This window comes from Eublepharis macularius, chromosome 1 (assembly GCF_028583425.1).
Source record: "Eublepharis macularius isolate TG4126 chromosome 1, MPM_Emac_v1.0, whole genome shotgun sequence".
NCBI classification, from domain to species: Eukaryota; Metazoa; Chordata; class Lepidosauria; order Squamata; family Eublepharidae; genus Eublepharis; species Eublepharis macularius.
In genome coordinates this window covers 114712091-114734832 of record NC_072790.1, presented here as the reverse complement: position 1 = coordinate 114734832, position 22742 = coordinate 114712091, and the positions used below count along the sequence as shown (strand labels likewise).

Here is a 22742-nt window from a genome sequence, read left to right as displayed (position 1 = left end):
ATTGTGATGCCCAGCTACTTTAAACCATAGCTTTATACTGCAATGACTAGCTATAGCTCCCATGCACTAACTGGATGTCACATTTGTAGTTTACAAATCATTCAGTAGGAACAAGGTTTAAAAATATGATTCCAGTGTAGACAGTCAAATCCAATGCATGGTGGGGGATCAGAATTGTACCAGTCTGCCCTTGGGGCATGCCTGCTTATCACCTGATGTTTCTATGTTTGACCTTGCATTTGCTTAGGGGCCTATAAATGTGATATGTATAACATGATTTCGTTTTAAAGAGATTGTGACTAGAGAGACACATTTTCCTAGTAGACAAATTATTTTTGTACTCACCTATGCTGTCAGTAGAAACATTTCCCCCTTCATTAACTCTTACCTTGCATTCTTTCTCTGTTTTTCTTGCCACATTTTCCCTCCCTCCCAACACAGAAGAATTGCACTTTAGGATACTCTTCACAGGACTAATAGTATCCCATATTAGTATGTGTACAGCTCTCAGTACTGACCTCCTTAACTCCCTATCCTATCTGAACTGAAAGAAGGTTCCTTTCCAATTCCTTCATTATCCAGATTGGATGTTGCTCCTTAAGATACATATGTTTTGCAATAAAGAGAATAATTCTGTCCTCTTGTTTAGGCTGTACATTTGGCTAAAATTCATTAGGAACAGAGAAGTTTAAGAAGTTGGTGGAGACCTGTGTGATTTCATAAAAATTTCAAGACACCTCCATTCATTTGTTCCAAGCATTTGAAGAGGGAGTTCAGAGAGTGGGCCATTGTTGACCATGTTCCCTCCCATTCTCACCAGTTGTCAGAATATGTGGTGTACATTTGCACAAGCTAAAGTTTCATCCACAAAGTTTTTAGTACATCCTATCTTCCTGTTACCACCAGCATCTAAATCAGTTGCTGTAGTGTATGTTGGATCATTCTCCCTCAAACAAATTTTATCAGTCCTGCTTTAATCCATTTAAATTAAGGAGTTCTTGGACTTGAGTGTCATATGCTGGAAGACACATGTTCTCTCTTATGAGTAGGCAGGACTGGATTCCATATATGGAATCAGTAGCTTGCTTGAGGTATTCCTTGTGGGATGAGAGCTGTTGTTTTGGGTGAAGATGCCAGTTGGCCCTTGTGTAATTTTTCTGCAAATTTGTATGCTCAAATTTCAAACAAGTACTTAATCGTCAGAGTCTGGAAGTGCCCTCAGAACGGTGCCCAAACAAAGTAGATGGAGATTTGCATACTTGCATACAGGTCAAAACAAAATGTATGTCTAGAATTAACTGTTCAGCATCTATTGCTGCTGAAAAACAGTGTTGTAGGTAAATTAATATAAACAGCTAGTAGTTAATGCCACATTTAGTTTATACAAAGCTGAGCTATGAACATATTTACTTATGTTCATACAATATTTCTTTATATCAAGTCCGACCATTGGTCCATCCAGCTCCATACAGCCTAATATGACTGGCAGCAACGTTCCAATGCCTTGGGCTGAGAAGGATCTTTCTGAACAGTTGCTGCTTGTTAACTATTAACCGGAGGTGTCTGGGATATAAACTGGGGCCCACTGCATGTAAAGCATGTATTCTGCTACTGGTCATCACCTGTGCCAGAATCGATAAAAGGTGAGGTTCTATCGATCTTATGATTGAGGCTTGTATGTCAAACTTCAGTATTCCTGTTAAAAATGTCACTTTCTCTTCAAGTGGCTGTTGCTGTATAATGTTCAAATAGGTCTTTTGTAGATGCAATGAATGCCATAACCTTTGAAGGGCATACATAGGCAGGCGTAGGTGCATATTCTGTATAAAGTGTGAATAAGAAAGGAGTTTTTTAATTTTTTATTGACTTTATGTACCTTTCATAAAGAAAGAGATTCAGGTTGGAAAAGGTTAATAGCACCAAGCTCTACCCCATGCTTGTTTGTTGCTTTGGTAATAATAATAATAATATTCTATTTATATACCGCCCTTCAGGACAACTTAATACCCACTCAGAGCAGTTTACAAAGTATGTTATTATTATCCCCACAACAATCATCCTTTGAGGTGGGTGGGGCTGAGAGAGCAGCAGGAAGCTGTGACTGACCCAAGGTCACCCAGCTGGCTTCAGGCAAAGGAGTGGGGAATCAAACCTGGTTCTCCAGATTAGAGTCCTGCCACTGAACCACTACACCAAACTGGCTCTCAGTTTCAGAGTCTACTTAGCTTCTGTGTTTTCTACAGATTCTAATCTGGTAAAAAAGTATTTTTACCAAATTATTGATTGTTTAAGATGGAATTATATTTTAGTGTTGGACATACTAGAAGTACTGCCTGTTTTCCAGGGGCAACTTAAATATGTTGTTAAGCTCACTCCTACTCAGTTAACTGCATAAATGCTGACAGAGCACATCACTAAGAAATCCATTCCCTAAATTTCCACTGGTAGTAGAAGGGAACTGGCCAGGGCTGTGTGTACTTCATGGTCTAAACAGATTTAAAAGTATGTGGCTGGTTAATCCAAATTACATGAGCAGAAATTCTGGATTCTGTGAACAGATTTAATTTGTATAATTGGATATGTATTTTTCCATTTTGCATAATATAGTCTGGGTTTGCTAGTCACAGGTAGGTATAGATGTCTTGGATCCCAAGCAGTGTTTCCATTAGCTCAAGAACATCAACCCACAAAGCATGACTTTCTCACCTCTCCCTCTGAGATTATTTGGCACTGCAGTTGGGAGGGAGAGGTAAGAAAGTTGTTTTCCACAGGCGGATGTTCTTGGCCTCAAGGAAACGCTGCTCTGGATTCAAGCCAAAGCCATGTCTCACCACTGAAAATGTTACTCAGCCATGGTCTGAGATTTTAGCAGACATTGCCCACATGCTCTCAAACTTACCTAACAGGTAGAAATTATAACTGAAAGCTAAAATTAACAAGAAGCTGAGTTCTGCACCCACCATCACTTTTTCTGGTTTTTTCCTGCACTCCTGTAGAATTGTGGCATATTTGTAGTTGTGGGCATAGCTTTGTCAGCGGCTAGCTCTGCTTTTTCTCTCTTGTTACTTTTTATGATGGATCCTACAATAGTGATGTATTAGTTCAGGCAACCAAACATAGAAGCAGCAGAGCTATCTCAGTTGCTAGCAAAAATTACTGTACTAAATGATAGAATTATCACAAGTTGGAGTATTCCTCTCTTCCCCCAGTATATAAAACCAGTCCAGTTGTTTCTCCTTGATGCCTTTTGCAGGTGTTTTTTTATGGGTAGTACTTCTGTGAATAAACCTTAGTTGTTTGTAGGTTGTTATCGCTGCTTGTGCTCGTAGATGTTCAGGACACAATATTCTTCCAAGATTGGTATAGTATAGGTAAACAGACCAGGCCTACTGCAAGACAGTTGTGTGAATGCTGTAGCAGTTCGTTGATCTTGCCCTTTTTGGCTGCACAAGAATTGATTTATAGAATTAAGTATGTGGTAGCTAGCTTTTTCTTGACAAATTGGTGCTGTAGAAAATGAAATTAATTTGAGTACATGCTAATAGCTTCCATCATTATTCGATACTTCTTAGGCGAACAACTTTGTGAAGATGTCAGCTTTCTGTGTATATAATTTTGAAACTTGCTATGTCAGTCACTTTGTTGATTTTTAGTGCAGTCCTGAGAGCACTTTCCTGGGACTAAGACCCATTGAATATACTTGAGTAGGATTCTGAGCAAACCTGCTTAAAAGTGGACTGATAATCACTTTAGAAATTTGATTGTCATATAGCCCATCTTTTTTCAAACCTACCCACATGTCTGTAGTTAGAAAAGACAGGGAAACTGTTCTGATCCAGAAGGCATATTATACTTTATGGATATTGGGCTGCCAGTTGCTGGGAGGTGGGGGGGAGTTGCTCCCAATCTAGTCTTCACCCCAAATGCTACCTTTTATTTTATTTTCCCCCATCAGTGTGAATGGATGCATTCTCTTATTTTATAGGAAGTAGAGTGATATCACTGCATTGAGCATAATACATGAACCCAGCCTTGATGCTTGGCAGTCCAGCCTCAGATAAGAAAGAAGCATTGTAGGGTGAGGTGGGGGAAATCTTAGTGGGTCTCTCTGACCAAAGTTGTATCTGCTCCCAGTTTTTGCAGAATGAACAAGTTGCCATGTGGGTGTGGCAGTTTTGTGTGTCTGTACTTTGTCCCACAGAACTTGCTGGGGAAAACTTGAGGATTGGGCCTATTCCTACCTACATATCCCTTCTTTGGTTTCTATTTCCTCATCAGATTTAGAGTTCCAGAAACCAAGAATGCCTTTTATAATCTATAAGCGTTAACATTTTAAGATCAAGCTTAATCTTTTTCGTTAGGAATCACATCTCTTTGATACTTATATTAACTGACTTGTCCTTTTATATGACTTGATTTAAAACTGATATAGATTAGCACTGTTGGGGACTTGGAGAGTTACCCTCTGCCTATCAAATTATAGTGAATTTCAAGCCCTGTACACAGTAGTTTTGCATGCTGGATCATGAAATAGTTTGTAGTGTTGTCTGTTGCATTCTGCTCTGCTTCATAATTAGCTGCATTTGGAAAAAAAAGTATTCTCAACTGGTGGTGTTAATATTGCTCTTCGTAAATCTGTAATGTGGTTGATCTGTGATAATGGCATTGTATTTTTGACAGAGAGGGTCAAAAGCAACTAATGCTTTTCCTTTTGGTTAGACGTCTTCTGTTTTAAGCATGCTTCAAGAAGCACAGATAGATTTATAGCTTTTGGCAGTTTTGAGCTGGCAAAGAGCATGTGAAAGAGGGAGTGCTGTTCTTAGAGTTTGTCCAAACTTTTGCCATTCTTGCATTGTATTGTTAATTTGGAAACATCATCCCTTTTTCATGGCAAAAAGCACCCACATTGGTTGAGGTTAGAACGTACATCTCCTTTCTGCAGTCTTCTTTTTCCTTTTTTAATTCAAAGGGGCTTTTTAGTTTCCCTGCCATTTGTTAAGAGGGGCACAAAAATGTATTGAAATCATATTTGGGTATCACAGCAAATTTTGCTTTAAAAACCCCCCACTGAATCCCATTTTTTGCCTCTAGAAAGGGAAACAGCATTTTCATGATTAGATTTTGAGCAGCTCAGTTCCTTTTCTGTGTTTGTCTTTTGAAAATAATAATTTTTCTTTCTATTAAGGCTGTGTTATGTTACAGATACACCATGTAAAACTCTGCAACTGTTTCTTTAAAAACATGTTCAGAAATGACTCAAATGTCCATAGTTAATGTCTGGAGTATGAATTACATAGTTTTATGCCGCTTCCTATGAAGTTTCAAACTGTATAGATTTGAGCTGCTTCAAAGTACAGAGGAATTACACACATTACATAGTCTAGATGGACAAAGACTGAAATTAAGGGGAGGCAGCACTTTCCTACTTGATAAACACACAAACTAAGGAAAGTGTGTAACTGATCAGCAACAACATGGAAGTGGAAATCAGTATTCCCGCTTAATGCCTTTTTGCTCCCAGGCTGCCAAAGCATCCAGAGTCTGAATCCCACTAATTGCAAAATCATTTCTAAAATCAAAGTCCATGAGTATATTAGGCTTTAAACATTAGGGGTACAAATGTACCTTTCTAAAATACAGTCTCTGTAGATATATTAGTTCCATCAATAACCGAGATTAGGTAAAATGGTTGTTAAATGTATGATAATTTCTCATAGTTGTGCCTGTGTATGAAGTGTATGAAATTAAATAATATACTGTGACCTGTAACATAAGACAGTTTTAATGCCTTAGCTTACCTTGTAAACCTATATGTTTAGACTTCATTTCATGCTTCCCAAGCTTCTGTCAAATAAACCATACTGAAATGAACATGACTAAGACACTCTTTGCTAGTCTTTGGAATACTGTATCTGATTTTTGCTTTGCAGCACAAACAGCGGTGTCCTGTGCTGGAAGACCAGTTGGTGGATCTTGTGGTATATGCCATGGAGCGTTCAGAGACAGAGGAGAAGTTTGACGATGGGGGAACTAGCCAGTTGCTATGGCAGCACCTTTCCAGCCAGCTCATCTTCTTTGTACTTTTTCAGTTTGCAAGCTTTCCTCACATGGTTCTGTCTCTCCATCAAAAGGTAGATTACCTGCCACTAATAAGAATATTTGGAATTTACTCCGCAGTCAGTGCCCCCATATTCCTTCCCTCCCAACCATCCATTTGACATAGAAGTGTGAGGAGGTTCAGAACGTCCAACTGCTGCACACAAGGCAAAGGGGTATAAAAGGTTATTTAAATTAAGCTTAGCACTGAGTGCAAGGGAAACAAATATGAGGGACAACACATGCTGGAAAAAATTGCCAAGTGGCCTTACTTACAGCAGTATATGTTTTGACACATTACAAATATGCAATGTTCTTTTCAGGAAGCTGCCTTGCTCTGCCCTACTTTAACAGCCAGCATTTGACGGTGCTTCTCTTTCTTTCCAGTTGACATTTTAAATCTATGTATTTTGGCTTCAGTTCTCAAAGGAAGGAAACTCCTTCCAAATTTCTGATGTTTGACTTACTAATATTTGCTGACCCACCCATAAAGAGTCATCAGTTTTTTCATGTCTTAGGCTATTGTGCATATGTCAGGAAAATGCTAACGCTGTGATGCAACAGAAAGTCAATATTCCATGACATCTTGTGGGAAACAAAAATTTTAATTTATCAGATATGAGAGTGTAGAATTTTTAGATAATTAGAATGGATGTTCAGTGGTTTTATTTATTTATTTAGAATGTGAACTTACTACTTAATGTGTCTTTTACAGTTGGCAGGAAGAGGCCTAATCAAAGGCAGAGACCATCTGATGTGGGTATTATTGCAGTTTATCTCTGGCAGTATACAAAAAAATGCATTAGCTGACTTCCTCCCTGTTATGAAGCTCTTCGATCTCCTATATCCTGAAAAGGAAGTGAGTCTTTTCTGTGAAATGTGATTACTATTATTTGCCATGTATGTTTCACCTAAAAGTATGTCCAAATAGTTAAAAGAAATATATAAGACTCTTATTGTAAGAAGTTAAGCAGTTCTTCATGATAAGGATTGAAAAGATTGAGGAAGGGAAAAAACTAGAGAACAAAAGTTTTGCATGTTGTGGAATGAAAGAAGTGAATGAAAGCCAATGAGAAAAACAGATTTAAAATGGTTCTTAGATGTTTCTTAGAAAAAGAAAGATGACTAAGGGTTAGGAGATAATTTTAGGGATAAAAAGAGTAAGAACAAAATAACAGATGTTTGATTAAAGAAGGAAATGTCATAACACATGCCTTAAAAAGTCCGTGATAATCCTAGTTAATCGTTTACTGAGAAAATTGAAAAACAAAAGGAATACGACGGGTGCCCACCCAGTATCACCATTACTGTTTATTATTGCTTTGGAGATTTTGGCAGTGAGAATCAGACAAGAAAGTAGAATCGATGGAATAATGGAGGGGAAAGAGAGATATAAAATGAAAAGCTATGCGGATGGTGTGGTTATATCAGTGACAAATCCAAACAATTCTCTGATGTAATAGAACAAATATTAAAATTTGGACAGCATTCTGGATAGAAATTGAATAAAAAGAAAAAATAATAATGCTACTCTTGGCACCAACGGAAGAACAAGAAGAGATTGGAAAAATAATGGACTGTGCTATTACTACAAAGCCTGTAAAATACTTAGGAATAAATGTATTGGTATGAAATGAGAACCTATATAAGGACAATTATCAAAAAAATGTGGACAAGCATTACTGAAGACTTGCAAAGATGGGAAAAATTGAATATTTCACGGCTAGGAAGAATTTCTGCTGTTAAAATGAATATATTACCAAAATTGAACTTTTTGTTTCGAATGATGCCAATTCTCATAGAGCAAAAGATTTTAAATGTGGCAGAAAGTAATAAATGATTTTATATGGAAAGGGAAGAAACCAAGAATAAGATTTATAGTATTACAGGATGAAAAAAAATGAGGAGGATTGGCAGTACCAAGTATTAAATTGTACCACCAGGCAGCGGCATTGGTTTGGATAACTAACTGGATTATAAATCCAAGTAGAAGACACATTAACTTGGAGACAACTGATGCTTAAGAGGGTATTCATAACTATTTATGGCTTAAGAAATCATTATAATCCATTCAAAAGCAAGACAGTGGTCATATACTAAGAGATGGATTAGTTAAAATATGGTTTCAGTGCAGAAATAGATTGAGCCAACCAATTTTGCCATTGATGTCACCCATAAACGCTTACTGTGATGTCACCACTAGAAATAGAATTGATTGGTTTAGCTATGAATATATGACAGATAAGCAAGGTAATGTGAAAATTTGGCAAGAAATTCAAGCTCAAGGGAAGAATAGATTAAATGGTATCTAAGTTCAAAGAACAAACTCTCAAGGTAGAAAAAAAATAGAATTCGAATTACCAATAAGCGGTGACTTAAAGCATTTACTAGGAAAAATGTATAAAATTCTACTGCAGTACTACAAGGAAATGGAACGTTAAAACCTGTATGTTAAAATGGATGAAAAGTTTTGGCGAAACCATATCCATGAATCAGTGGGAAGATCTGTGGACCAAAGATTTACAAATTGCCAGTTGTTAAGAGACAACTGGAACAAAATGTTCTTTAGATGGTATATTATACCCAAAGATACTGCAAGAATGAGTAAGGACTATAGTGGACAGTGTTGGAAATGTCAATGTACAGATGCAATGTTTTGTCACATGTAGTGGACATGCAAGGAAGCATAAAGATATTGGATAAAGATACATGAAGAGATGCGGAAGATTCTCAAGTAGAGATGGGGACGAACTGGAAAAAAACCAAACTCTGCAGTTCATGGTTCGTCGCATTTCACGAACCACGAACTTTCATGAACCTGCCCCCAGTTCACGAACCGGTTCATTTGGTTCATGAAAACGTCACATCCAGGTCAGCACATTGTCACTTCCAGGTCAGCAGAAGGTCACTTTTGGGCCAGCAGAAGGCCACTTCCCAGTCAGCAGAAGGTCTGTAGGAAAGCTGAAGAAAGGGGGACAGATAAAGATAGGTTGGATGGTCAGTAAGAAAGATACAGGGGCTTTCAGGGAAGGGGAAGTGAAAATAGTGGGTTGGGCGAAAGTTGGTGTGGGCCCCCCACTTGTCCAGTAATAAAAAACAGACCTATAAATAAATTAGGGAAAGGTGCATAATTCTGGTTTTCAGTGGAGTGGTTAAAAATATAGAACTTAAAAACAGAAAGGATGCTGCCAGGCATGCTGGATGACTGCCATCTTTCTCTGTAGCTTGTGAAGTGGAAAAATCTCGCATAATGCCCTCTCCATGCAGGTATGCAACCCAGGGATTCAAGCTGTTCTGGACTTCAACCTAGATGTGATCTGAGTACAAGTCAGTTTGTAAAGAACAAAAATGGATTGTAAAATTCTTCTTGATATGTATAAAGAAGGAATTAAATACAGGAAAAAGTTATTATAACAAGGCTAAATGTATCAAGGAGGGGAGTGTTTGCTGTTGACTCAATTCAGAAACAATCTTCAGAAAGACTCATAGATGCTAAGAGGATCCGGGACACTATCCTATACAATTCATACAATGCGGATTTGGACTTCTTGGGCAACAAAATTAAGATATTGAAAGACGTCCCATTTCTAGTCCGGAAAAGACGTTTTAAGTATAAAAAGTTCGCAGCTCTTCTGAGAGAACGTGGAATAAAGTACAAATGGTTATTTCCGGAAGGAATCTGGTTCACCCATAAAGATCAAGCCTTTAAGATATTATCAGAAGATCAACTAAGGGATTTTGAGGACAGGAACCCAGAATTCCAGTGCACCAAGCAAGACGAAAAGGAGAAGTCTGAGGGGGAGGGGGAGGAAACGAGCACTGCGGCTGCAGTTGCGCAGAGAGAACTCCGTCCGGGACCCAGGAGGGGAAGAAAAATTTAACTTGAAATTAAATTGTAATTTGCATTTAGTAAGGTCAACCACTCCATCAATATAATATAAAGCTTTAACTTTTGAATAATGGCAGTATGAAGGGAAAACAGAAATGTAGTGTTTAGTGTTTGTAGGGTACCTTCCCCTTTTTTCCACCCCTCCCTCTCTTTTTTCTCTCCTCTTTCCTATCCCTTGTGTTATTGTAGTCTTTTGTAGTTACTTTCTGTAGGGTATGTATGTATGTAGTAGTTGTATGTTAGATATTGAAAATAAAAAATTATATAAAAAAAAAAAAAGAAAGACTCATAGATGGATTTATTTATATAAATAAAGACAAGTGTCCTGACTGACTCATCAATGCCCAGCCCAAACCCTTGAACCTAGAAACATGAAATTTGGGGAGAACGTTCCTTTCATGATGTAAACACCCACTAAGAAGAGATTTTAAGAAATTCACCCCTAAGGGGGTAAAATGTGTTTTCCCAAAGGGATACAGCTTCCCTGTATGGCTGGCAGGCTGCTGCCTGCTTGCGCCCCCGCCCACTGCCAGCCCAGCCACTCTTCCCTGATTGGGCCAGCCTTTCAAGGCCATTTGTATATGCAGCCTGATTGGTCTTCACCCCAACATTCTAAACAATCTGCAGTTGCTATTGGGAGTCATTGCATGTGTCCTAAGGTAAAAAACACCTCCCAGTCTTCCCCTAAAAGTTCATTCGGGTTGCCAATCTCCCTGTGGGGCCTGGCTTTCCTGTGTGGCTGGCAGGCTCCTGCCTGCTTGCATCCCCTTCTCTCTGATTGGTCAGCTGTGGAACTCTGTGTTCTGAGGTAAAAATCAGGTCAAGGAAACTGCAAACAGTTGAAGAAGGGCGGTAACTGGATGTAAAGTAGTTAAATACTGTTGCAAAGCACGAGCATCAAGCTAGTCATAAATACAGCTCAATGTATGTTAAGTTATAAATAGTGCAAATGATCTCCTTGGGATTTTGTTTATTTATGATCAAATCTGTTTTTACACCCTTCTGTTGGTTGATCTTGGTGTGGCCATTTTCAAAGCTTCCTTCTTGTTGGATTAAGTCAGATCAGTTGTTAGGGTAGGAAAAGCTCAGGTGGTTCAGAAGTAGTGTTTGAGAAGACATTTGAAAGATGAAAAGGCTTAGGCTTAATAGAAATGGAGCAGGTAGCAGTTTCAGAGAGAAGGCACTGGGCTTTAGGGTGCCATCTTTACTGAAAACGTAAGGAGCTTTTTGTTCTCTGTCTCCCCATGCCTTTAAATGAAACTTGGTCATAACCATGTAAAGTTGTATCACTCACTGAACAGACTGTCTTTTGATCTGGATCCTGCGTTTTGTATTGCTGGAATTTTTCTAAATAATCATACTTGAACTCAGGTTTGGCTTCAGTGCTTTTATATCAAAACATTGTTGGGACTCAGTATTTCAGTGAGTAATTATATCCCTCATACAACTGCAGGTATCAAAGCGCAGCTGTATTTGCATATATATTTTGCTACTTCTGTAACAGCTAGTTTTAACACAGCTAGTTGCTCTTTATGTAAATTTGCCTCTTGATACTTGATTTTTGTTAAAATCAAGTTAAAAATTAATCAGTGGCAAGATCTGTGAAGTGAGGGCCATCAAGCACATGTTTACTAATCTCCAAGGACAGTTGCCTGCAAAGATGTGAAGTCTCAGGACATGGTTCATTGCTTAATCGGAATGTTCCAATTCCAAACACTTGACTGGGAATTTTTACCTGTGTGTCAGTAGGATAGAATGCAACTGCGTGTTCTTCTTTCCTCAGTGTATTCCTGTGCCTGATATTAACAAACCACAGTCAACACATGCTTTTGCAATGACCTGTATCTGGATACATTTGAACAGAAAAGCTCACAGCGACAATTCCAAACTTCAGATTCCTATCCCTCATTCTCTCAAGCTTCACCATGAGTAAGTACTATTTCTATTAACCATGTTTCAGGGTGAAATCCCTGGAACATATAGTAGAAAGTGCAGGAGAATTTAATATATTGTCTATTCTGTCTGTAAAAGTAGGATGAGAAACTATAACTGACCACAATGGGAAAATATAGCTGTGCAACACAGTATCACAGTATCCTAATCATTGTGTCATTTACACCTTTGCCCTGGTTGATGCATTGCCAAGTCTCAGAGCCTGCTCCTTCCTATCAGACCATCTGGATGACCTTGGGTCAGTCACAGCTCTTCCAGAACTCTCTCAGCCCCATCATCTCACAGGGTGATTGTTGTGGGAATAATAATAACATACTTTGTAATTCGCTCTGAGTGGGCGTTAAGTAGTCCTGAAGTGCAGTATATAAATTGAATGTTGTTGTTGCTGTCCTAGCACAGAGTTCTTTTTCCTTGTCCTGCTTAAAATGAGGAAGCTCATTTACATACATACAAGAAATACTGAAGCAAAGAAGTGGGTCTTCTGTACCAGGCAGTTAACACTGTTCTGAATTTTAATTGTAAACTGAGGAGTGGGAAAAAAGTAACAAAGAACAGTTGGTGTGGAGGACTGGAGGGAGGCAAAGTATTAAAGGTGACAGGATGTATGGGAGTAGCTTTGTTTATAGAAGTTCTGTGCTGTTTTTTCATAAGACCAAGCTGAAAGTAGTTTATAGTGGAAGAAATAAAATCCTACTATGGAAGATGGTTTAAAATAAGGGGTGAGGGAGTGGGGTGTGCCATCAATTGACAAGAAAACTGAGAGATCTGGACTCAGGGCAGTTTAACACAGACTGGGAGAAGCTGAAACAATATCTGGAGAAGAAATGGGAGGTGGGAGGAAAACTGTGGCAGTTTGAGAACTACTGAAGTATAATAAAAGTATAAAAGAGAGGGGTGACTTTACCGGGGGAGGAAGAGAAATGTGAACTTATAAGCAGTTAGATTAATTGATTGAGATATATATAGATATATATAGATATGTATAGGTTAACTGATAGAACATTGATAGAGAATAATTAATGATAAGGTTTAAACATGAGGATTGAGTAAATAACAATATTTTCTTTCTTTGATAAGATTTATATGCACCAAACTGAATGTACAGAAGAGTTAAAGATTATGCGAGGAGTTATATAGAATTACCATAAAAAGTTGAAATGAGTAATATATAGAGAACAAATCAAATTGTTTGATTTAAATGTGGGAAATTTTTATGGTTTATGATATATAGGTTTATATAGAAATATTCAAAACTGGAAAATGGGATAAATTGTTTATCTAAAGACGTATAGTTTGGGTGTATAATAAGTAAAGGAGTTAAAGATGTACTGCTTAATATAATGGAGAATGTATATCTGTTTTAGACAGAGGAATTTAACAGAAGTAAGGGAAAAGGGACAGGGGGTGGGAAAGCTGTTGGAAGTCAACAAAAGGGGGGGAAAGGGAGGGGGTTAGAAACGAAAAACTAGGGGAAAATTGACTGTAATGTAGAAATAAAAATGGTCTAACCCAATAAAAAATTTTTCAAAAAAAAAAAAATTTGCAACAGACTCGTGGCGACCCCATGAAGTTCTACCTCATGGGGTTTTCAAGGCAAGAGATGAGCAGAAGTGGTTTGCCATGTCTTCCTGGGCACAGCAGCCCCAGTCTTCTTTAGTGATCTCCTATCCAAGTATGAACCCTGCTTGGTTTCCATGCTCTGATGAAATTGGGCTGCTCTGGGCTATTAATGATACTACTAAATACAAAAAGGGTACATTCAGACATCGTAATGGAACTGTGGTTTTATTAAACTGCATTAAACTACAAGATTTGGGTCCAGTAGCATCTTAAAGACCATCTAGATTTCCAGATAGGAGCTCTGACTCTTGAAAGCTCATACTCTGGAAATCTAGTTGGTCTTTAAGGTGCTACTGGACCTGAATCTTGGTCTTTTAGTACAGACCAACACAATTACCCATGTGAAATGATCTGCATTAAACTGGTTTGTTTGGTGTGAAACTGGGATCCTAAGCCATGTGTTGTTCCTGCATTCTAAAAACTAATTGTGGTTTAATGAGATTCAAATGCAGCAGTCCCAGTTTGTTCAATCATACTGCCTCTTCTTGCATTCACAGATAGTAGTAGCATATCTCAAGACACAGCCTTTCTCCTCGCCTCCTCATGCACTCAGTGATGACTCATCAAGCAGGACCGCAGCTCCAGGGTGATTTTAAGAGGCAAACGAAAAAAGTTACTTAATGGCATGCTTTTAGTCAGTTTGCAAACACATAGTAGAAATTGCTCTACATTCTTACAGTCAAAAGCAGTTCACAACCCACTTGTAGTCATACCTTTTTCCTCATAAAGAGCATTATACTCAGGGGAGACTAAATGAATAAATGACCTGGATATGATTGTGTGCTTTTTTTCAAGGACTCTGGGAGAGAGAAAAAGGTTAAAGAATGTGACAAAGAGAAAGCGGAGGTGAAAGCTGTAAAAGATCAGTTTTGTTTCAGAATATAGTTTAGGAAATGAAGTGAAACAGTGGGTGCATGGCATTTGGCATATCTGAGAGCAATTTGGTTTGGCTTAAATGCTACTATCCATGTCGCTCCCATTTATTGCATCTGGCCAATAGCAAAAAAGCAGCATATAATAGCAAACAAGCAGCTTTGGTTAATAATGCATTTACTGGATGGATTGCAACCTTCTTGTGATTCTTACCCTGGTTAGACTTCGCAGCATTGCTTGTCAAGACTGCAAGCTAAGAAGTGACTACAGCCAAAAGTAGCAATGGAATATGTCACCAAAAAACTGATGAGTCTGAGCAGAGATGTAGTAGAATTAAAAGGCTATAGACCTTCCAAAGGCCTTGTGTTAATGAAAGATTTTTACATGCTGTTTTGAGTATAAGCCACAATTGCATAATTCACTCTTCATAGCTGTGCACCAGGAGGTGTCTTCAAACTATAGAGGAGCTGGAAATCTTATCCTGATCCATCAAGCATTTTTGTTGTAATCATTTTTCTTTCTGTTTTTTGGTGTGCAGATTTTTGCAGCAGAGTTTAAGGAATAAAAGTTTGCAGATGAATGACTACAAGATTGCCTTGCTGTGCAATGCATATTCTACCAATTCAGAATGCTTCACATTACCCATGGGTGTTCTAGTAGAAACAATTTACGGGAATGGCAACATGAGGATCTCTCTCCCAGGAACTAATTGCATGGCTTCAGGGTCCATCACCCCCTTGCCAATGAACCTCTTGGATTCACTTACAGTTCATGCCAAAATGAGGTACAGTAGCATTAGCTAGAGAAGAGCTAGGTGTATTTTGTTATGCTACAGATCTATCTATAATAATCCTAAATTCTTGGTAACTGCAGACACACAGTTTGGAAAATAAAATATTTTTTCTTCCAGCCTTATTCACAGCATAGCTACCAGAGTGATCAAACTGGCTCACGCAAAATCTAGTTTGGCTTTGGCTCCAGCCCTTGTGGAAACATACAGTCGTCTGCTGGTTTATATGGAAATAGAATCCTTGGGTATCAAAGGATTCATCAGTAAGAACCCTTATTTGATTGATTTTGTCAACTGGAAGCTATAATTGAGCATTTAGCCATAGGTGGCAACCAAATGTAGATATATAAACTAAGCATGTTTCACTCGAGTGCAAATCTGCTGCATGCAAAGAAAAAAAATCTCAAACTTTTTTTTTGCCATCAAGTCTCAGTCAACTTAAAGTAACCTCATCAGATTTTTGAGGCAAGAGACATTCAGAGATGGCTTGCCATTGCATACCTTTGCATAGCAATCCTATACTTCATTGGAGTATAACCAGAGCTGACCTTCCTTAGCTTCCAAGAACTGTATATTTATGTTTGTAAAAATGGTAACTTTTGCTGTTGACATTAATGTATTCTTCTTAGGTCAGCTCCTGCCCACAGTCTTTAAGTCTCATGCTTGGGGAATCTTGCACACTCTGTTAGAGATGTTCAGCTATCGCATGCACCATATTCAGCCTCATTACAGAGTCCAGCTGCTGAGTAATCTTCATTCCCTAGCTGCAGTGCCCCAGACAAATCAGAATCAGCTTCATCTGTGGCAAGTATTGTTTGTACAAATTGCAGTTTCTGTTTGAGAGGCATTAAATGCATTAGCAGATTGGTGGAAGAAAAACAGGAACAAAATTACATCTAGTTTAAAATGCCAGGCAATCCTTAGATGGGCCAATTCAAACACTACAGATCCCATGCTGTAGGCTTCTGAATACCTCTTGAGTGTGATAATGCTTTGAAACTTAAAAGCTTAAAGTAGCCTAGAATGTGAGAAAGCTTACACACTAAGACCTATAACTAAGTGTACGTTTCAACCTGGATTTTGTGCATTCAGAGCCATACCCTCCAGACAATGTATTCTGCCACTACATCAAAGCTATTCATCAGACTATAGAAGGGTGTGGGGAAATAACATTTTGAATTGATATATAGTGCAATCCTAAACCAAGTTACACCCTTCTAATCCCATTGACTTCAGTGGAGTCAGAAGGTTGTAACTCTGTTTAGGATTGCACTTATAAAGGCTCAGACTATCAAAAGCAGTCAAGATAGAAAAAAGGACTGCTCTGTTAACAAGACTGATTTCCAGAAAAACAAACTGTAATTTAGTTGTTTGAGTAGAGCTAGGACTCTCTTTAAAAGTAAATAGAGAATGTATTCTTTTTTAAATCTGTTACTAAAATATCTTTTCCTGTACTGCCTAAGGACAGTGAAGTGAGCAAACATGTAAAGTGGAAAGAAATCTGTCCTTTACACTGAAGCCTGATTCTTAGTACGCTTCTGTGGTCAATTCACTTATTTCATTTTTAGGTATGCACTTAAAACATCTTGAGTGCAATCCATGAAGAACATAAAGCATGAATGTGAAGAATAATCAAAAAGAGACCAGTAGCACCTTCAAGACTAACCAACTTTATTGTAGCATAAGCTTTCGAGAATCACAGTTCTCTTCGTCAGATGCGTGGAGGGTATGCATCTGACGAAGAGAACTGTGATTCTCGAAAGCTTATGCTACAATAAAGTTGGTTAGTCTTAAAGGTGCTACTGGCCTCTTTTTGATTTTGCTACTACAGACTAACACGGCTAACTCCTCTGCATCAATGTGAAGAATGCATGTTTGCCAACTTACCATTGGAAGTAGGGATCAACTGAGCAACCTGTTGAGTGTACTTTCGGTCATTTTGTTTGGGTGTGATTTGTGAAATGACTTCTGTGTGTTCTCGTAGGACAGATTTGATTGTGCCTTACATGTTTTTCAGTTGGAGGAAAATAATAATTTGAATAAAAGAAATGTGCCCTGGTCATTTGGAAATGAACTCATGTAACCCATAGCACTGAAATAGTATTTGAAGTTAATTGACTCCAAAATGCTATTTTGCCTGCATTTATGAAAACAAACTTTTTTTGCACTCAGATGAAGCTAATACCTTCTTTTTATAGTGTTGAAAGTACAGCTCTTAGGCTGATCACAGCCTTGGGTAGTTCTGAGGTCCAGCCGCAATTTACACGTTTCCTTAATGAACCAAAAACAGTACTTTCAGCTGAATCGGAGGAACTCAACAGGGCACTTATTTTGACTCTGGCAAGAGCAACACATGTTACAGGTAAGTCTTTCACAATTTTGTAAAAATTAAGCAGAAATTATTTTGCTGTCTTGAAGGTATAAAAGGAGAGCAAAAGATTAATGCAGTACTGAGATCTTTAAAAATTTGGAGAAATGTTGATGCTTTTCTTGCATTCAAAGAATGCGCGCACACATTTTTCTTCAATATATGGTTTAATATGACACGTTATACCTAGCAAGATGAATTAGCCAAGTTAATAAGAAAATCTTTTTCTTCATCCAAACCTCAACAAGGTGTCAATATTTTACTACTTGTATGAGAATGTACCTTTGAACATTCGTTGGAGTGCATATCCCATTCAAAGCAACACAATGCAGCATGATTGCATCCTTATTTGGCACATACATCCATGCATATCAGATTTATGCTTCCAGCTTTTTTTTTTGTTTTTATTTAATTATGCACATTAATAGTTACAATATTGAGAGAAAGTCATTAAACATTGATAACTAAGAAATCTTCTGTTACATACCATAAATGATAACTTAAATCTTAACCTTATTATAGAGGATTTATATCATAAACATAGACGATTGAACTACTTTGATAATGATTAGATTATTAATAAAAATACTGTTTAAGGAAGATATTTTCAATATATATAATAATTATTAAATAAGTATTATTATGAAGTCAAACCTTTTACCCATCGATTACAGATATTAATAGAAGAACCAACAATGATAATATATACTCATTATTGTAACCCTTATAAACCTTGCTAAGTTAACCCCCTTTCCCCCTCCCCTTTCCCTCTGTCCCCTCTTACTTTACTAAATAGTGCTATTTAAATTGGATTAAGTAAGTTGCTTAATAACAGTTCTCTATAGCCCAAGAGTAACCCCCCCCCCCATAGACTATTTGGCCTACTACTACCAACTTGGAGAACTGTAAATAACTGGAGGCCCTGTCTGTGAGCTCCATTCCCTCCCTACCATGCCTCTAATCTGATATTACATATATGCATTTTACAGTCATAACATTTTACAGGATATTTTAGTTTGCTATCAACTTGGATTTTAACATTTCAGTCTGTTTTTTCTTTCTTGTTAAATGTGTCTTGCTTGGGTCTTGTTTTCCTTAAAGGGTGATAATAAACTGAGCATTTTTCTTTTCTGTGATATTCTGTCTCTGATTGAAAAAGTCTCAATGCCAAGATCTTGCAGTAATGTCTTTCCAGCTTCATGATCTAAAACTTGGTAGATTGTATCTTGTATTTTGACTTGAAGATGTGTATAATTAGTCCATTTATATTTTATTTGGGCTTTTCTCAATGCTTCTGTTGTAGATCTGAGTTCTTTTCTTTAATATTGTGGATGGCAAGTCTGTAAGTATTTGAATATTTGTCCCTTTGTAGGGGATTGATCCTTTATTTCTTGCTATTTCTAGTATTTTGCTCCTTGTCTTCCAGTCTGGGATTGTGGCTAATATATCTCTTGGTTTATTATACTTTGGATTATTTTGTGACCCCAGGCGAAAAGCTTGGTGATTATAGGAGTTGTTCCCTCTTCAGGTTGTAAATGCTGTGACAGCCATGATTCTAAAAAGGAGGGTAGATCTGCATTATCAGATATCTTCTCATCAAAATTCTGAATTTAAGGTTGGGTTGTTTTGTCTGGATTTCCAGTTGTAATAGTCTTTCTTGTAGCTGTTTATTTTCTTGTTGTAAAACGGCTATTTCAGATCGCAGTGAATTGCTTAATATAAGGGCATGATTAGCCTTTTGTGCTACTTTGTCTATAGCCGATTTTATTTCAGCAAGTTGTTCCTCAAAGGGTTGAAGAATAGTTGAGACTTTATTCATAATTTTTTGCTCCAATTGAGCAAGCATTCTGGCTAGTATTGGGTCTGCTGAGCTAGATAAGTTGGGTAGTTTATTCTTACCCTTGCTGTTTTCAGCAGCCATTTTGGATGTTGCACTTTTCTTCTCTGTTGCTTGCTGCAAGGCTGGGAAGAATTCCTGAAGCTTTTTTGTAGTATTTGCCTTCATTTTTTCCTTCTCAGGGTTTTGTTTGCTCATATTTCTTTCTTTATTCACTTTTAAGTTCTGTTATGGCGTTTTATTTTGAGGCTTTAGGGTGGGGAGGGATGGAGCTAACTTTCCAAGCTTCCTTCTCCCTTGGAGCTGAAGCCACGCCCCTCACTTCCAGCTTTTAATCTAGTAAGTGATACATGTTTGCAGCCAGATTATTCATCCTATCTGGATCAAGGTAGTTATTTTTCAATTAGTTGTTTATGAGAAGTGTGCTCTGAACTGATTATTCACAAAAGTATTTACACAACAATCAAATGTTATCCAGATAAGATTATAAGATTCTGTCTGATTTATTAATAAAGGTTTCATTTGCTGTAACAAATGGAAAAGGAGAAAAAAATGACAGTAAGAACATAAAATGGATGTTCTTATTGGCTGATATTATGTCAGGGTTTTTTTTTCAGAAAGGTTGGATGTTCTACAGTGGTAGTCAAATTTGAAAAAGAAATCCCCATCCATTGTTCTTAATGGGGAAACACCAGAGATGGTATTGAGCATTTGGGGTGGAGGCTAGTCTTTGTGCAGTATCTATGAATACTCTTGAGTTCCAATTGTGATGTAAGGCTAGATTTTTACTAGGTACTTCAGTGATCTGTAAGGGCATTATGACTAGAATAGAATGGTACTGCGGATTTTGTGTGGAGTGTTCTGGATTCAGTTCAGCTGAATCTTGAACCTTCTGGAAACGAAGAATTAAATTCAGACAGAGCAAACCAGTGGAATACTGAAAATAAATAAGAATGTATTTGGTGTCAATAGCATGCAAAAATGGCATTTTACTAATGCAAATGTATATGTTTAAACTATTTAAAACTCATACAGATTACTTCTGTATGTCCTTTTTCAGATTTTTTCACAGGATCAGATTCTATTCAGGGGACTTGGTGCAAAGATATACTTCAGACAATCATGAGCTTTACACCTCATAACTGGGCTTCACACACACTAAGCTGTTTTCCAGCTCCACTGCAGGTAATTTTCACAAATGTATTTCACTAATGTTTACATACAAGAGCAAGTTGTTATGAAAAAAGGTAATAACTTGCTCTTGTATGTAAACATTAGTGAAATACATTTCACTAATACAATATATGTATTGTTAGTGTGTTATGTTTAGAAATGTGTGTTTTTTCTTGTTCTCTATGTTTGTTGTTTATTGTCTTGTGGTGTGTAGTTTATAGTTTAAATAAAGAAAATTTTAAGAGTTATGAAAAAAGGTAATGAAGCTCTTGTGGCATTAAGCTCACTTCAGGGTAATTACTTCAAAGAAGGAGGAAATGAAATGAAGATTTAGTGCGTGCATGCATGAACACACACAGACACAAATCCCAATGCCTATTCAGTGCAAACCTTAGTAATGATATTTATAAAAAAACAAACTTTGAACTTGGAGGAATACATGGCAGGTAAACCTGTTTTTCTAGTCTTTTGAAATTAACAATATATGATCAGCCCCTTCTATTATGAAGGTTCAACAGTTACCTTAACCTCTTGCTGTTCTAGTTGCAGAGGGATATACTGCAGTCAGAGCACTTAATGTTAATATTGCATTGAGATCTGTTCATAACAAAGCTACTATCTTTCAGGCTTTCTTCAAACAAAATAATGTACCTCAAGAGAGCCGCTTTAACCTGAAGAAGAATGTGGAGGAGGAATACCGAAAGTGGAAATCAATGACCAATGAAAATGATATCATCACCCATTTTTCCATGCAGGGTTCTCCTCCTCTCTTCCTCTGTCTTCTCTGGAAGATGCTGCTAGAGACTGATCACATTAATCAAATTGGCTACAGGTCAGTCTTTTCAAGATTAAACAGTATTCCATGGTATTATGGAACAATAAAATCAGTTGGATTATTCTGAAATATTAGATTAGTACAGAGTATCTTCCATATAGAGGCATCATTTAATTGTTTCCTTTTGCCATTTTTTTCTAGGCACTGGTATTTTCTGCATGGTTCAGTGGTTGCCTTTTTCTCTAGCATGCATTGTGGAATAGGGTTAAATAGCCATGTCCTGAAAGCTGGATGTCTTCATGACCAGTGCTGTAATAGCAAATCAACACAAAATGCACTGCCGAGCTCTGCAGTCCTGTGCAGTGATTCAGAGGACATCTAAGAGTTTGCAAAGCCACTCATTTTACTGATAGTTTTCTACAAGTTCTGTCTTGATTCATACATTTTCACATGTGATCATTCTCTAAATATTCTATGCTATCAATGGTCATATGGATCCAGTAGAGTTAGCCGTGTTAGTCTGTAGTAGCAAAATAGAAAAGAGTCCAGTAGCACCTTTAAGACTAACCAACTTTACTGTAGCGTAAGCATTCAAGAATCACAGTTCTCTTCGTCAGATGCACTGGACAGGCTGATACTATGTCTGGTAAGGTGTGCCATAAAAGGTATTGTCTCTTTGTAAAATGACTCCAAAAGTAGTAGTCCATTTCTGCTTCATTTTATATAGGTTGGTTATACAAGTATTTTACAAAATTTCTGAGTCTGACGAAGAGAACTGTGATTCTCAAAAGCTTATACTACAGTAAAGTTGGTTAGTCTTAAAGGTGTTACTGGACTCTTTTCTATTATGCTATCAATGTAGTAGTGCTACTTCAGATGCTAGATGATTGCTCATGGCAAACATAGACTGAATTATCCGGTTTTGATATTCCATAATTAAATTAATTCTGAACCAACTACATTCACATTTTTTCCTTTCCTGTTTCTTAGAGTGCTAGAAAGAATTGGTGCCAGAGCTCTGGTAGCTCATGTTAGGACATTTGCAGATTTTTTGGTCTATGAATTTTCCACATCAGCAGGAGGACAGCAGCTCAACAAGTGTATTGAGATTCTCAATGACATGGTGTGGAAATACAATATTGTGACACTGGACAGGCTGATACTATGTCTGGTAAGGTGTGCCATAAAAGGTATTGTCTCTTTGTAAAATGACTCCAAAAGTAATAGTCCATTTCTGATTCATTTTATATAGGTTGGTTATACAAGTATTTTACAAAATTTCTGAATCTAAATACAAAACATTGCTAAAGCTCAGGTGCAAAAATGTGTCTGATGTGTTTTCCACTCCAAGCATCCTCCCTCAAAGGA

The 22742-nt window shown here is 37.5% G+C and overlaps 1 protein-coding gene across 3 annotated transcripts in view; it reads left to right on the top strand.

Moving 5' to 3' along the window:
- The window catches only part of MED23 (mediator complex subunit 23), a 65193-nt gene that overhangs the window by 21112 nt on the left and 21339 nt on the right, over positions 1–22742 (top strand). For all 3 annotated transcript variants that reach the window (XM_054995443.1, XM_054995361.1, XM_054995283.1), the window contains exons 11-20: positions 5931–6131; positions 6812–6955; positions 11769–11914; positions 14970–15215; positions 15342–15484; positions 15851–16025; positions 17420–17583; positions 20487–20611; positions 21226–21431; positions 22365–22545. In XM_054995443.1, coding sequence (XP_054851418.1) covers positions 5931–6131; positions 6812–6955; positions 11769–11914; positions 14970–15215; positions 15342–15484; positions 15851–16025; positions 17420–17583; positions 20487–20611; positions 21226–21431; positions 22365–22545 — 1731 coding nt within the window. The remainder of the gene's footprint in view (positions 1–5930; positions 6132–6811; positions 6956–11768; positions 11915–14969; positions 15216–15341; positions 15485–15850; positions 16026–17419; positions 17584–20486; positions 20612–21225; positions 21432–22364; positions 22546–22742) is intronic.